Below are 13,766 nucleotides of genomic sequence, written 5' to 3'. Positions count from 1 at the left end.
CTGCACTGAATAATGCGTGGGATCACTTTGGGGCCACTGCAGCGTTTAGTTACTCTTTTGTCAGAGCATCTATTTAAAGGCAGGACTTTCATGCAAACCTACACAGGAGAACAATATCATAGTGGAACAAACTCATCACAAACTGTTTGTTCAAGTTGCAAGAAACTGAGAGGGTAACACATTTGAAATGCCAATGATAAATTACCTTTTTATTTTACATCTGAGTACATTTTTACAACACGTCAAAGCCTCGTTGAGCGAACACTGACATCGGTTCAAGTTTCAGCAATGCATTATCCCACTTCCTCCCCTTTGGGTTTAAAAAGCAAACATCAGGTGAAGTGATACCAGCCTGGACTGTTGGAAACCCTGAGGTGCAAAATAAAACTGGACGTTTGTGACTCAGTGACAAATGTTGGCATTGATGAAGAGAAACGTACAGAAAAGGCGAAATTGAGGTGTAGCCCATTATTTTCTTACTTCAGAAGTTTTGAAAAGTGATATTTCCCACAGACGGCTCAAGAAAGTGAAACCCTGCATTGGGTCAGGTAGTTCATACGAGACAAAGTGCATTTTCAACAACCTCAACTTATTGGTAAAGTAAATACAAAAGCGCTTGCAGGTCTTGTCTGCTAAAGCGAACGGTTTCTGACTGCAAGAGGACCTTGGGGTTGAAGACGGATGTGTCAGCTGCTTCATCGATTTAAATCATTGTCCTCTGTGTTGGAGGCGAAGAGGCAGTTTGAGCGCTCCAGGCCACAAGCGGTGCTTTATAGACTCTTCCCTCCGGCTTACATAAAAAGAAGTCAGTGTGTTTAATTTATCTCTGTGACATTTATTGCCTGTTATCCGTTATCACCACTCCCATCTCCTGTCCAATCCCCAGAGGATATTTGATCGCTCGGCTCCTGAATTAGTTCCCCCTCATCCTTCCTGCGTATTTGTCAGGACACTCTTTGCGGCTCGCAAAAGCAATTCTTTCTGCTCTGGTTGGCGAAGAGTGGAGAGACCTGGGTCGAGCCGACGTTCCGTTTGCCTTTATCCTCCAGACTTTCTGCTCCCGCGTAGCCATGCTCTCGCTCCTTGAAGCCCAGACGGCGGGGCAACGGGATTTCAGTCTGCCTGAGGGCTTGCAGTGAGGACGTCCCAGCTTGAGGACAATTGGAGATGATGACTGACAGAGGAGGGTGAGAGACCGCCACCAGGCCGCCCCCTACAGGAGAGCGGCTAGCGGGGCGGCTGCTGAAGTTTTCACAGCTGCTGCTCCTGCTGGACTCGGCAAAGAAGTCCAACTTGAGGCCGTCCGCTTTGATTCTGATGGAGTCCGTGATGGTGCTTTGTGTGGAGTTGCGCTCACTGCTGCCGCCGTCCAACACCGGATGCCAGCCCAGGATGTGGCGCCGGATGATCTTTCGGAAGGTCTGCCTGAACTCTCGGATGCGGTAGGCGTAGATGAAGGGGTTGATGACGGAGTTGGCGTGGGAAAGGATGATGGCCACGTACATGATCCAACCGGGTGGGCGCGGGCACTCGGGGCAGAACAGGGTGAAGCAGTTGATGATGTGCAGAGGCAGCCAGCAGACGGCAAACAGCCCAACAATGATGGCCAGAGACTTGGCGGCCTGGACCTCCTTCTGCAGAGTGGAGCGCGACTTTTCTCCGCGAAAGGCCTCCACTTCAATCAGCTTGAGCTGGTGGCGAGCTGCCATGAAGATGCACAGGTAGATGGCCAGCATCAGCAGGAGGGGGATTAGTACACAAGCAAAGAAGTTGAAGTAAACCATGTACTCCATGTTCACTACCGCCTCAAACAGGCACTTCATCTGGCCAGGCTGGCAGGTGTTGTTGTTGTTGGTCTCAGTACTGTTGGACTCTTTGTGCCAGCCCATCATGGGGGTCAGACCGATGATGATTGACAGAGCCCAGCAAAAGGCGATGGTGCCTCGAGCCCGCTGGCTGGTCACCAAGCTGTTGTACCTGCAGAAAGAGAAAGTGCAAACATCAAGCATAAGATCCGACTTACGTCAGGTCCTATGATGTCAAGCAGCAGCGTGACAAGATCACACGGCAGGAGACGTTGCAATGCTAAAAAAAAAAGTAATGACACACCTTTTTAAGATATTTAGCCTTTTAAGCGGTTGAATTGTAACCAAAATGACCGTCTGTCATTTTCATACATCACAATTCATAGACCACATGCAAACGTTTTTTTTTTTTAAATCAATCAAGAAAACAATGATGTTCATGGGGAGAACATCATGTTCTCCCCATGAGAACATCCGAGCATTGTTTCAGAACTGCACACCTCTCGCAATGCATCTTGCTAACCAGGAGCTGGTCACTTCAGTCAGAGAAATGTTCACTGATTTCCAAACTGTGGCTGGAGTGGCGCTTGCAGTTCCACTGTCCTCGTCGGCCTCCAGAATAAAGTCAAAACAGTCATGAGAAGTTTTCTGTCTGCAGCAAAAGTCCAAGGCCTTGTGACGACAGCGTGGAAAGTCTGAAACGTTTGCTTAAATTTGGCTTCCACATCTTTTTGAACAGGGTATGCTCTCTCTCTCTCTCTCTCTCTCTCTCTCTCTCTCTCTCTCTCTCTCTCTCTCTCTCTCTCTCTCTCTCTCTCTCTCTCTCTCTCTCTCTCTCTCTCATGACAGTGATTGCAAACGCAAGATGGATTTCTGTCTTTGAGGTAAGTGGCACAGGTAAGCCTTCTCATAATGCATAAAACTTGGATGGAGAAAAACAGCAAACCCAAATGGTTACAGAGCAGAAAAGGAGGATTCGACAGAGACAGAAGTAGACCTTTGATCCAAATCCCTACTTGAAAATATATGTACTGTCAGATTTCCGACTGCTAAAAGTTGCTGTTTTTTGACTACCTCTGAAGACTCAACATCCAATATGTCTGCAAATCAAACTTAGAGGAGGCTGGAGGTATGAATCACGCTCACTACGAAAACACAAAATCATTTTTCTCCAGTTTCTAGTGCAAATATCTTTACACGCTTTAAACAAGACAAACTGAGATATGAGTAACTTTTCAGCGATACGTGGAGGAGATTGTTTTAAGTCAATATTTCTTGAACATTGGTAACAAAAATACTAGTTCCAGATGTTTGTCAATTATGACAAGTAACTCGTCTTGCTGCAAAGCTGCTTGTAAATTTGTTTTGCTTTATTTCAAGTGTGCAGAGAGGTTTGCACTAAAAACACTTTGCAAGATTTTGTGTTTTTGCAGTGTTAGCATGTCAGACAGTTTCCACAGCATGAGACACGTCACTGCTCAACCTTAACCCGCCAATATATTCCTCAGCCTGCTCGCGCTGCAACACTTAGCAAACCGTAGCGCTTTTTCAGACACCCGTAACTTGAGTGTGAAACGTGTCAGAGTCAAAAACAAAGGCGACGTTTGATTGCATAAGCAAAGAAGTACCAGCCTTTCAAAAGAGACACACATTTTGAGCCAACTGTTAGATGCTAATGCTGCTACAGCTGTTTAAAAGATACATAAAATATAAACCAATTAAGACGGGTTCAATTTGAAATGAATCTCAGAATTGAGGTTCATCAAAGGTTTCTGCTCGTCAGACGTGTGTGCAATATTTTATCTGTTGGTGTTTAAGGACGTTTGCAAATTAGACTAATTCATTTTTCGTGTGACAGCTTGCAGCTCAATCTTAACGCTGCCCCGCCCATACTGCTCATGTCAAAAACCGCCAGTGGCTGGATTCACTGTTAAAGCATCATTGTCCACAGAGCAACAGGCTGTGTGACTCAAATAAAAGTTTCTGAGGAGACGATGTGAACAAACTGCAAAATCATCCAGTCTGACGCTCAGTTAAACACAGACATGGATAATATACAAACAGCTCATTGTTTATAAACTTTTTCCTGATTCATTATTCACTTACTCTCCTGCATAAGCACCTCTTCTCCCGGAAACCAATCGAAGAGACAAAGATAAACTACGTTTTGCGGGATTCCTCAAAGGAAGGAGTCTATTTTGAGTCTGCCCGTTGTGCAGTGTGGGAGAGCAGCTGAGATTGTTTCTGTCACATTCTTGAGATGTTAAAGTGCAAAAGGTTAATGCTGCATAAACAAGTCCCCCTACAACCCCCCCTCCCGTCCCGCCAGGGATGCACAAAATAACACAGAGGAGCCCTCACGTAGAGCATCCTCAGCAGGAGGAAGAGGCCGTGTGAGTCAGTGGGACAGGAAGGCCGAGCGCCTCAATGCGTCGCTGAGGTCAGGCTGATTGTTTCAGGGTGACGTCACAGCATGAGGTAAGGCATGAACTCAGGGAGCTAAAAGGCTGGTAGCGACACCGATGGCGCAGAGGGGAGCGAACCCCGGCAGGCAGGACGCCTGACCGGGTTACAGTGAAGTCTAATCGCTGGGGCAGGATAGAGTGGGGGGTAGTGTCTGTATAAGCAATCATTGCAATATTTAACTGATTGCTCCAGGGGGACGCTGTCCCACGGGAAACTCCAATTTTGGAGACACTTATACGGCCAAAAACCCTCTGGTACAAATGGTTCATCTTTATACACAGGAATTAAATTTATGCTCCAACCGTTCTGCTGTTTGGAGTGAAGAGGAAGCCGAGAATCAAAAGGCTGTCGGGTTGAGATAAAACATGAAGTCTTACCCTCCATCACCACGGTGGGGAAATGAATCTTTCAATAGAAAGAATCTTCTTTGTATGTCTTTGGTTTTTAATTAAAGCTAGATTTTGCAGGAAAAGTAAGAAATCTTTTCAATTGCGTGAATTTTGACCACAGGAACATTTTCCACTAACCTGGAACATTTTGAGCGCCCTGTGTTTGAAATACATTCAACAGGTCAAGGATCAATTCAGTCCAGAAAACATCACCGGGTCGGATGTAGAACTTTATTTCTACGGTTGGTGAAACTGCTTCGAGAGGCTTTACTCATTAAACATCTGTGAATGGATAAAATCAAGTGCGCATTTTCACACTTAAAATAATGTGCTTAACTTTAAACTTACTCAGCAATTTTGAGTATGTGCACAACAAATTATAACAAATAAACTGAGCATATTAATACATGATGCTTGGTACGGAAAACAGCACTAATGTAAATAACTATCCAGAATGTTGTTTACTTTTAGCTTATTGCTCATGAGAACTTCCTTATGATTCTCCAAACTGGGATCTTGCAGGGATTTACAAGCAGTTGGTGCTGATGTACCTCCTTATATTTTAGTGATGTATTAATATTGAGGAAGTCTAGATGCATTATTATTGGTGAGGAAATACCAAAGAGCTCAGCTTCCTGTCCTGGCCGTGTTGCATTAAACGTTCTTCACCTGCACAGCATCGAACTGCAGACAGAAAACTTTGCATCTCTGATCTCACTGCCTGCACTGCTGCTAACGTTGCAATATGTCAACTCAGCGCAGCAAACCGCTAATATGTTGTTGGCCGAAGCATCATGAGTCGTCCCAGACGAAATTTAAGGAAGCTACATTTCTGCTAGAGCAGGAAGCAGCCGCTGGCTGAACTTCTACTTCACACAGTTGTCACATCAGCGTCGTGTAATGTGTTTCAACATTAATCAATTAAGTTCTTCTCTTTTCAAAGTGCAATTATTGTCCATCAAGCAGCTTCAGTGGTAACAGAATCAGAAATGGTTGTTCAGGTGTTTTATTCATGCAGGCTCACATTTCCACTAATTGGATAAAAGTACAGTAAGTATGTCACCTGCAGTTGTAATAAAAATGCTGCATAGATTAAATATGACTTCAAATGAACGCAACTTTATAATCTTTCTGAAACTCTGCCTTCAGGAAGTCATCACAACATGGCTCCTGTATTAAACCTTTCGCAGTGTTTTCACCAGGGTTGCTCTAAGAAGTAGCTCCTATAATGAGCTCAAGATGCACCAGGTGTTTGCTAATTGCTGCTGGCTAGTCTGAAGGAGCTGAGTGGGGGCCTTGTTTTGGAGAGCTGCTATGTGAGATGGTAGCTCAGAAACTGCAGCTCTGAGGAGGAGCTGCGTCTCGAAGGCGGAGCTATGTCCACTCAGGCGTTTTGCTCATTTGAATGGATCAAGGATTTCTCAATCAAGGCACCAGACTCAATGTTTGTTTTTGATCACGGATTAAAATTATAACATGACGCAAAGCCATGACAAAGAAGTTAAACGAACACAACCACGCCAGTGATGAACTGACGGGATTGTCCCCGTGTGCGCTCACCTGAGTGGTATCTTGATGGCGACGTAGCGGTCGATGGCGATGGCGAGCAGGCTGAAGATGGAGTTCTGGGTGAGGACCAGGACGAAGCACGCTATGAACAGGCAGCCGTAGAAGTTGGAGCAGAATCCCGTGCTGATGACGATGGCGAACGGGATGGCCAGGACTCCCACGGCGATGTCGGCCACGGCCAGCGACACCACAAAGAAGTTGGTGATGCTCTGCAGGTTGCTGTTGAGGCACACGGCCCAGCAGACCAGCACGTTCCCCAGGACGGAGAACACGGCGATCAGCAGCTCCAGGACGATGTAGAGGATGCTCTCGCTGGTGAGCATGGTGACACGGGAGCAGAGGTCGCTGATGAGGAGGGAGGGAACCGCTCAACGTCCATAGCTGCAGCCTGCCGGCCTCCTCACCTCCTCTTGCAGGCTTGCAGAAGCATCCAAAAGAAAGAAGAAGAAAAAAAGTCCAGCAAGGGCAAGTTCACATCTGGACAGCTGAAAAACTGATGGTTTATCCAGCTTCACATGAGGCTCTCTCTAATCCACATAAAAAATAAAAAAAAGTTCCTCTTCTGTCTCTGTTTCAACTCCTTCCCATCAGCGTTGCTTTTCCAGGAATCCTGGAAGGGATGAGTGGCACCATGGGAACATCATGCTGCTGGAGATAAAAGATAGACAGAAAGCAGAAAGAGGAAGTGCTGTTACTCTACAGGAAGTCACTTTAAATACCGATAACAAGATCAGAGTACGGGCAAAAACAGACATCAAGTTCCCTGAAATTGAAAGGAACAGTTGTGTGGCATCGAAGCCAGCTGAACATAAGACGTTTACATATAACGATTAACATCGCTTTGGGAAACTTTTCGCAGAACCGGTCTGACAACATGAAGTAGGCCAAAGGGTCTGATAAGGCGACGCAGAAGATTCAAAACCAGATGAAAATCCATCAGTCTGGAAAAGTATTGGGACTCCAGAAACTACAACAAGAACCTTTCACAAAATTCACACAAGTGTTTGGCCTGATAAAAACAACTGAACTACTAACAGGAGCTCATTTGTGACTCGACCAGAACGTCACAAACCCAGAGAAACATCCAAATGATCATCAACACCAACAATCAGACACAGATGGGGTCAAATCCATGGGAGCCAAAAGGATGAATTTAGACATCAGACTTCTTGAAACGTGTGTGTCCCTTTAAATTTGGTGTCAAACTAAGACAGACGGACACCATGCAGAGAGACATGGTGGCAACAGTGTGACGGTCTGGAGCTGCTTTGCTGCTTCAGGACTTGATGCAAAAGCAAACCAGGAACTATGTCTCTGACTAAAACATAATGCAGAAAAAAATCTAAGGTTTCCAGGTAGGACTAGTCAAAGTCTAGGCTTACGCTGCTGCACTACAACTCATCTTAGAAAACACTCCCACATGACTGGATGAAAGCGATTCCACACACATGAAACAAGGGATTTAACGGTGGAGTCGGGTTACTTTTTTACATGTGTTTCTTTTTTTTTATTTTTGCAAATATTACCATTTCGCATAAAAGTTGTCTGATTAATATATCAGGTTTGAATTCAGCAGTAGGTAAAAGAAAAACAAGATTAAACCAGTTTACATCAAAACACGAATCCCTGACATCAGAATATGATTTTCATTAAGCTCAATCCGAAATGAATCTGAATACTCGATATCACAGCCGGTCAATGCATTTATAGACCAACAATGGTGGGAATTATTTTTGATGCATTTAATAGAAAATATTGTCTTTTTTGCATTCTTAACTATGTGAGTGATTCCTTTTGTGCACCTCTAATATTCACAAAGTGTTGATAATAGTACAGTTTCTCGTTGATATTTCATCACTCACTCACATGCTTCAAAACAAGCATGAAAAATGAATCGTCGCACTTGGTTCACATGTATTTAGAATTTTGCAGTGTGTTTTACATCAGCTCAGACGCTTAGCTAACAGTGGTTGATGTAGATGGGGAAGTGATGGAGGTGACAGAGGGGAAGCTGCTTCCTGCTGCGCAGACAAAGGCGCAGTCTGTTGGTCGAAACGTTGCGACGCGCAGCGAAAGGTTGCCGCCCGGGAAAAAATCCCCCAGGATAGATCAAAACATTTGGTTGAATGAAATGATTGTAGAGACAAACGTGTGTGACGCCGCCTTCTCTCAACATATTTTCAGCATCAATTTGTAAACTAAGTTATTATCTCTGGACCTAAAGAGGACAGATCCAGAGTCAGCACACAGCTTCAGAGATTGCAGATGGAAACCAGAGATCAGGCTGAACTCTGACCTCCACCTTCAGAGACACATAAAGACGGTTACAGAGTCTAATGGCTGATGTCCGAACAAGACCTAGAGGAACTAGATCCCTGCGTTTGTCTTTATCTGTGCATTGATTACAGAAATGGCGTCTTCACAGAGACGCAGCATTCTGCACCACAAAATGATGATTTTAACGACGACACTGCAAAATGAGATGTTACCGGCTGTGATGTGTTCCTGAGGTTTATATGTTTTCGTGATGTAATGCACTTCAAATGCTGAAATGTGCCATAAAAATATAAAAAAGATTGATTAGATGTGAGGCGATCGCTTAAGTCATTTTACAGCAAACCATAGTGCTTGTCCATACAGACCAGTGGACGATTTACCACCTTTATGACTAATTTAGATTTTCTGACCTGTTGCAGGTCTAGTCACAAACTAAGACTATCATTTAGTGGAGGGAAAAAAGCTCTAATGCCTTGTTGGATCAAAGAAAGAAAGAAGTCAGACATTTTGAAACCGGTGAAGCGACCACAGCCTGTCGTTCATTACTTGGATTCAGAGATGGAAGGACGCATGAGGAGGAGTTTGGAGCAACAATGAGGAAAAGTCTTGAGGAAACAGCTGAAAGAGGATAAGGTGCTTCTGCATGGTTATTTATGTATTTCCTATAGAAACACCAGAATGTACGCGTCTTCAAATTTCGCAGCAGTCAAGCTGCTGCTTGTCAAGCTTTCACACGCAATACGTTTTCCACTGTGCTCTCCTTAGTGAGACCCATTTGTTCTCGGCTTCAAAAGAAAATCCATAAATCAACAAATATTAGATCTCAGACGCAGTTCGTTGAGTCATGTATCAACTTTTGCTCTCATGAAATGAAGACTTCTGAATCTAGATGTCCCGAGATGGTTCTTAACAACCTGCCCTGAACCCGAGGGGCAGAATGGTGGAGATAATCACAGCTGCTATCATTAAAAACGAAAGGTGTCAATGTCAGTTTACATGTAAGACATAAAAGCAACACGTCATGGAAACGCAGCCACTGACTGTTCCTGGTTACGCTTCGCATGGTGGTTCTGAAAAGAGAGGCAACATTGGAACATCATTTTCCCGTCCTGATCACAACAGTGTATTTGTTTCGATTGTGCCAAAGTTTCATAAGTTTCAAAAATAAATATGAAAATGCAAGTTGGGCTCATTGTGACTTATTAGTGCCAGAACCTACTCAGCTGTTGGATTGGAGTCACTGCAGCAATGTTGTGTGGACAACCAGGACCTGCGATTGTTCCCTGATCGACTGTGTGTGGGAATCAGCACGGTTCTGGTTCTGGGCGTGGAGGATCCGTCAGAACAGCTGAAGAAGAAGAAATGACAGATCCTGAATGACCGAAGCCCCGTTCTGCATCACATAACTACAACCAGGTCATGTGACCTTTGCACAAAAATGTCTAGCTCGCCACGAATAAATTCTGGGTGCAATGAACAATGGAGGCAGATAAGAGCATGCACCATTAATCACACTTCAGATGGCTGTGTGAACAACACCTATTAGCTCAGCAGAGTCTGACAGCTGGTCACAGACATCCAACTTCTGCTAATCAGAGTCTGGGGGGAAAAAATGTCTGATGCCACACTGAGCTCGAAAGTTGTTGGGGCGTGATTTTGTTTAAAGATAAACAGACCTGATATCGCCCCAAATATGTGGAATAAATATGTCACTTAAAGGCTGATTATGAAGTGAGAGAATTATATGTCTCATCCAGGGATTTAATGTCCATGGCAACCATTTAGCTGTGCAAAATGGCTCAGTGGATGTAGCGCTGCCTTTGAGGATGAACCTCCATAATCTTCTTTCTCACAGAGCAGCCCTCTCCTGTCACTACCCACTCAGCTCCTGCAGACTAGCCAGCAGCAATTAGCAAACACCTGGTGGAACTGTCCATCAGCTTAGCTCATTACAGGAGCTGGTTCTCAATGCAGCGCTAGTAAAAACATTGTTAACGGGTTGATAGAGGAACCATGTTACGATGACTTCCTGAAGGCGGCCTTTCTGAAAGAGGAGGAGCTTTTAAAGAGACAGAGGCCTGATTTCAAGGCTTTAAATTACAAAGTGAAATTTCCTTCAAGTCATATTTGATATGCGCAGCATTTTTACAACAACTGAAGTTAACGTAGTTATTTGATTGCATGAGAAAATGGCACTATTTTCCTGGAAAATAGACAGTACTGCCCTGTTAAAAAAAAACAACTTCATGCTCAGGTCTGACCTAACCAGATCTGACCATACATTTCTGACCAATCCGTGCGCTGCGTACAGACAACCTGTGACGGTCACTGAAAAGTCAGTTTTCCAAACAGCAGCCAAGAAACCAGAGAGCCTCCAAATGTTTGTGTGGACGACAACTGCGCCTGTCAGCAAAGACTTCCTGGATGAGTCCCATGGGTAAGACATGTCTCGATGGAGAATCCGTCTCTTACTTTACTTTGTGACATGCAAATATGTTTTCCTACTTCTTAATAATGTGCTCTTGTTGGCTTTGAAGCAAAGAGGCTGTTATCGGTCATGGAGGGTAATTAATAGAGGACGTATTCAGACTCCTGGATATCTGAGAGCCTTCTGTTTCAGACAGTTGCTGTTTTCACAGAGCCGTTTCCCTCAGAGGGAAACGCTCCTTTAGGTTTTCAAAGATAACAGCTGCACTGGAACTCAAAGGTCTTCGCTCTCCCAGTCAGACTTTTCCCTCTGGGTTGGACAACACATCATTCCTGCAAGGCTCGCTATTTTGTAAGTCAGCGCCGTAATTCGTTTGTGTTTTCATTCGTTTGGACTTGCAGACTTGTTGATCTTTGGTCTCTTAAGCGACATCACAATGGACTGCATGGAAGTACGTTTCCAGCCACAGCAGTGTGAAACAAAAAAATAAATAAATAAATCCCAGAGGACGACAACGGGAGTTATGAATGTCTGAAACGGCACTGATGGTCCCATGACAGCCATCCGAGTTTAAACTGACCTAAAATAGAGCTGCAGAGACAGAGCTCACCCACCTGTAAGGCCTGAGTCTGGTACCACAGAGAGACGACTTCACAGCTTCCAGACTCACCGGCTTGATGTCTCTCAACTATGAAGATGAAATGGCCATGTATGAGGTGGAATAACTTCAACTGTGTAGAGAAACGATGTGAGGCTCAAATGTGCAACAGAAAAAATAACTGGATGATAAAAATAGACGTGTTAACATTAAAGGGGAAGTTTTATGTTTCCCAGCCACAAAGAGCTACTTTGCAGCATTATCAAGTAACCATGTTTCCATCAGTTATAATAAAGCCACATACGTCGAATGTGACTTTAAAGAATTTTGATTTCATAATTTAACATCTTGAAATGACTAACCCTTTAGCAACGTTTTCACAGGAGTTTCACTCAGAAGCAGCTCCTACAATGAGCTCAGCTGGTGCTCAGTTCCTCCAGGTGTTTGCTAATTGCTGCTGGCTAGTCTGAAGGAGCTGAGTGAGGGACAAACTGCAGCTCGTTGGAGGACGTTTGTCCTTAAAGGTACCACTCAGTCCATCCGGGCATTTTGCACAGCTGGGTGGTTGCCATGGCGATTCAAGTTGACACTGTCCACATTTTTTTCATTTCAGAGGGTTAATTGCTGTTTATTTCACTGGTCCAGATGAGCAAAGTGAACACGGGTTGAGGGGTTTGTGGTCCCTCCTCCAATGAAAACAAAAGTCAAAAAGGTAATAAATACATCAAATTTCTACCTTACATTTTTTCATTTGAAAAAACTAAATCATAAAATGCATGTCTGTTTATGTTCCTCCTGTTTTAAACGCAGGCCTGGCACACGTGTGTCGGCTGGACGCCATCATAAAGACATTGGAGCAGAGAGCCGGTCAACCTGAATCCACCAACCCGCTCTTCACCGTGATGCAGCGGCTGAACAAACTGCCCTCTGTGCTCTTTTCAAATCTCACATCGTCACTTTCACATGACCCCCGGCGTCGGGGGTCGCTTCGACCCGGGGATCTGGGCGCGTAAGCGACAGAAACGTGTGTGGGCGGGGCACCAAAGCTGGCCTGAGCCCTGGAACCCATTATCTCCTGAATCCGGCCCTGGATCCGGTCACAGGACAAACATAGCAATAAACAAGAGAAATATCTTCATAAAATACCTAATGAGTCTCAGCAATGACAAAGCCTGGTGCAATAAATGGAACCAATGAATGGCACGAGAGAAGGAGACGGTCATAAATGAATTATAAAAGTTTATAAAACTGGAACTAGAAATGCAGGTCGACAAAGGTCAGATAAGAAAAACGACATCTAACCTTTTCTTTTTGTAAATCCAGTCTTTACTTAATTAAATGAAAGACTGGATCAAAGCAGCACATCACGTCATGTGAACTGATGAACTATAAGGTTTGTATGTCCAAACATTTCTAGAGGGGCCCACATGCACACACACGCAGACCCCGGAGCGCAGAGCAGCTGTGGCCCTTCATCTGAACAGATGCTGTTCATCACTGCAAGGACTGAAGCGCCACGAACTGACATTCCTGCGTGTTTTTCACCCCACAGGTGAGGAGAGAGAAAAAAACCAAAACACTGCACACAACTCCCGCAAACTTTCAGAGAGGAAGCATCAGCTGAGCTGCTTCTGCCTCCATATTCACGGAGAGATCATCATAGATAACAGATAATATGACGGGATCACAGTTGCATTGACTTACCGGACAGCAGGGAGAACCTGGGTTCAAAAGAAAATGAAAAATAAACTGAAAGCAGAGACCTGCAGCAGCTGAGTCAGGAAATAGATTAAAAAGCAAGAAGAAGAAGAAGAAAAGCTCCGTGTTTCCTCCTTCCTGTGAACAAGTTGCTCTCAGTGAATGCAGCGACTCCAGAGAGATGAGAACATCTACTCTCTCTCTCTCGCTTTCTCTCTCTCACTAAGATATTTTCTGCAGAATTGTGGCTGTTTCCTCTCAGGGGGCGGATCACTGTAGAAAGCATTGTAAAGATAATGGTAGCCTCCCTCCACCCCTACACACACACACACACACTGAAACTCGCCCAGCTGATACATCCTGTGTCGCTGCTGCTCTCTACATTCAGGTGCATTTCAGTAGATAAATACAAATAAAAGTTGATGTATTTTAGGAATCCAGCATAAAAAGCGAAACTCACATCTTTATATGGATTCACTGCAAATTCAGTTTTTCTTGTTTGAGAATCTCGGTCGTCCAGGAGGGACTCGGCGTGG

At 44.5% G+C, this 13,766-nt stretch overlaps 1 protein-coding gene across 4 annotated transcripts; it reads right to left on the bottom strand.

Moving 5' to 3' along the window:
• Nucleotides 1–187: 187 nt before the first annotated feature.
• On the bottom strand, nucleotides 188–13,412 carry adora2aa (adenosine A2a receptor a). Of its 4 annotated transcripts, none has more exons than XM_055050483.1 (4): nucleotides 13,237–13,412; nucleotides 9,726–9,854; nucleotides 6,221–6,877; nucleotides 188–1,977 (listed from the first exon to the last, which is right to left on the bottom strand). In XM_055050483.1, the coding sequence occupies exons 3-4, from the start codon at nucleotides 6,550–6,552 to the stop codon at nucleotides 945–947; spliced, it is 1,365 nt and encodes a 454-aa protein (XP_054906458.1). In that variant the 5' UTR covers nucleotides 6,553–6,877; nucleotides 9,726–9,854; nucleotides 13,237–13,412; the 3' UTR covers nucleotides 188–944. The 4 variants fall into 4 exon arrangements, with proteins under 4 accessions (XP_054906458.1, XP_054906457.1, XP_054906456.1 ...); XM_055050482.1 differs by having other exon boundaries at nucleotides 6,221–6,874; XM_055050481.1 differs by lacking the exon at nucleotides 9,726–9,854.
• Between the last annotated feature and the right edge of the window lie 354 nt (nucleotides 13,413–13,766).

Source organism: Poeciliopsis prolifica, unplaced genomic scaffold, assembly GCF_027474105.1.
Source record: "Poeciliopsis prolifica strain line A6 unplaced genomic scaffold, Auburn_PproV2 SCAFFOLD031, whole genome shotgun sequence".
NCBI lineage: Eukaryota > Metazoa > Chordata > Actinopteri > Cyprinodontiformes > Poeciliidae > Poeciliopsis > Poeciliopsis prolifica.
The sequence above is the reverse complement of the archived record's forward strand: the minus strand, read 5'-3'. Positions and strand labels throughout refer to the sequence as shown.

Bases quoted from the DNA above. Each gene is read 5' to 3' on its own strand.
- adora2aa (XM_055050483.1), bottom strand. From the start codon at position 6,552: ATGCTCACCAGCGAGAGCATCCTCTACATCGTCCTGGAGCTGCTGATC. The intron at 1,978-6,220 runs GTGAGCGCACAC...CTCTTTCTGCAG, and splicing joins GCCATCAAGATACCACTCAG to GTACAACAGCTTGGTGACCA.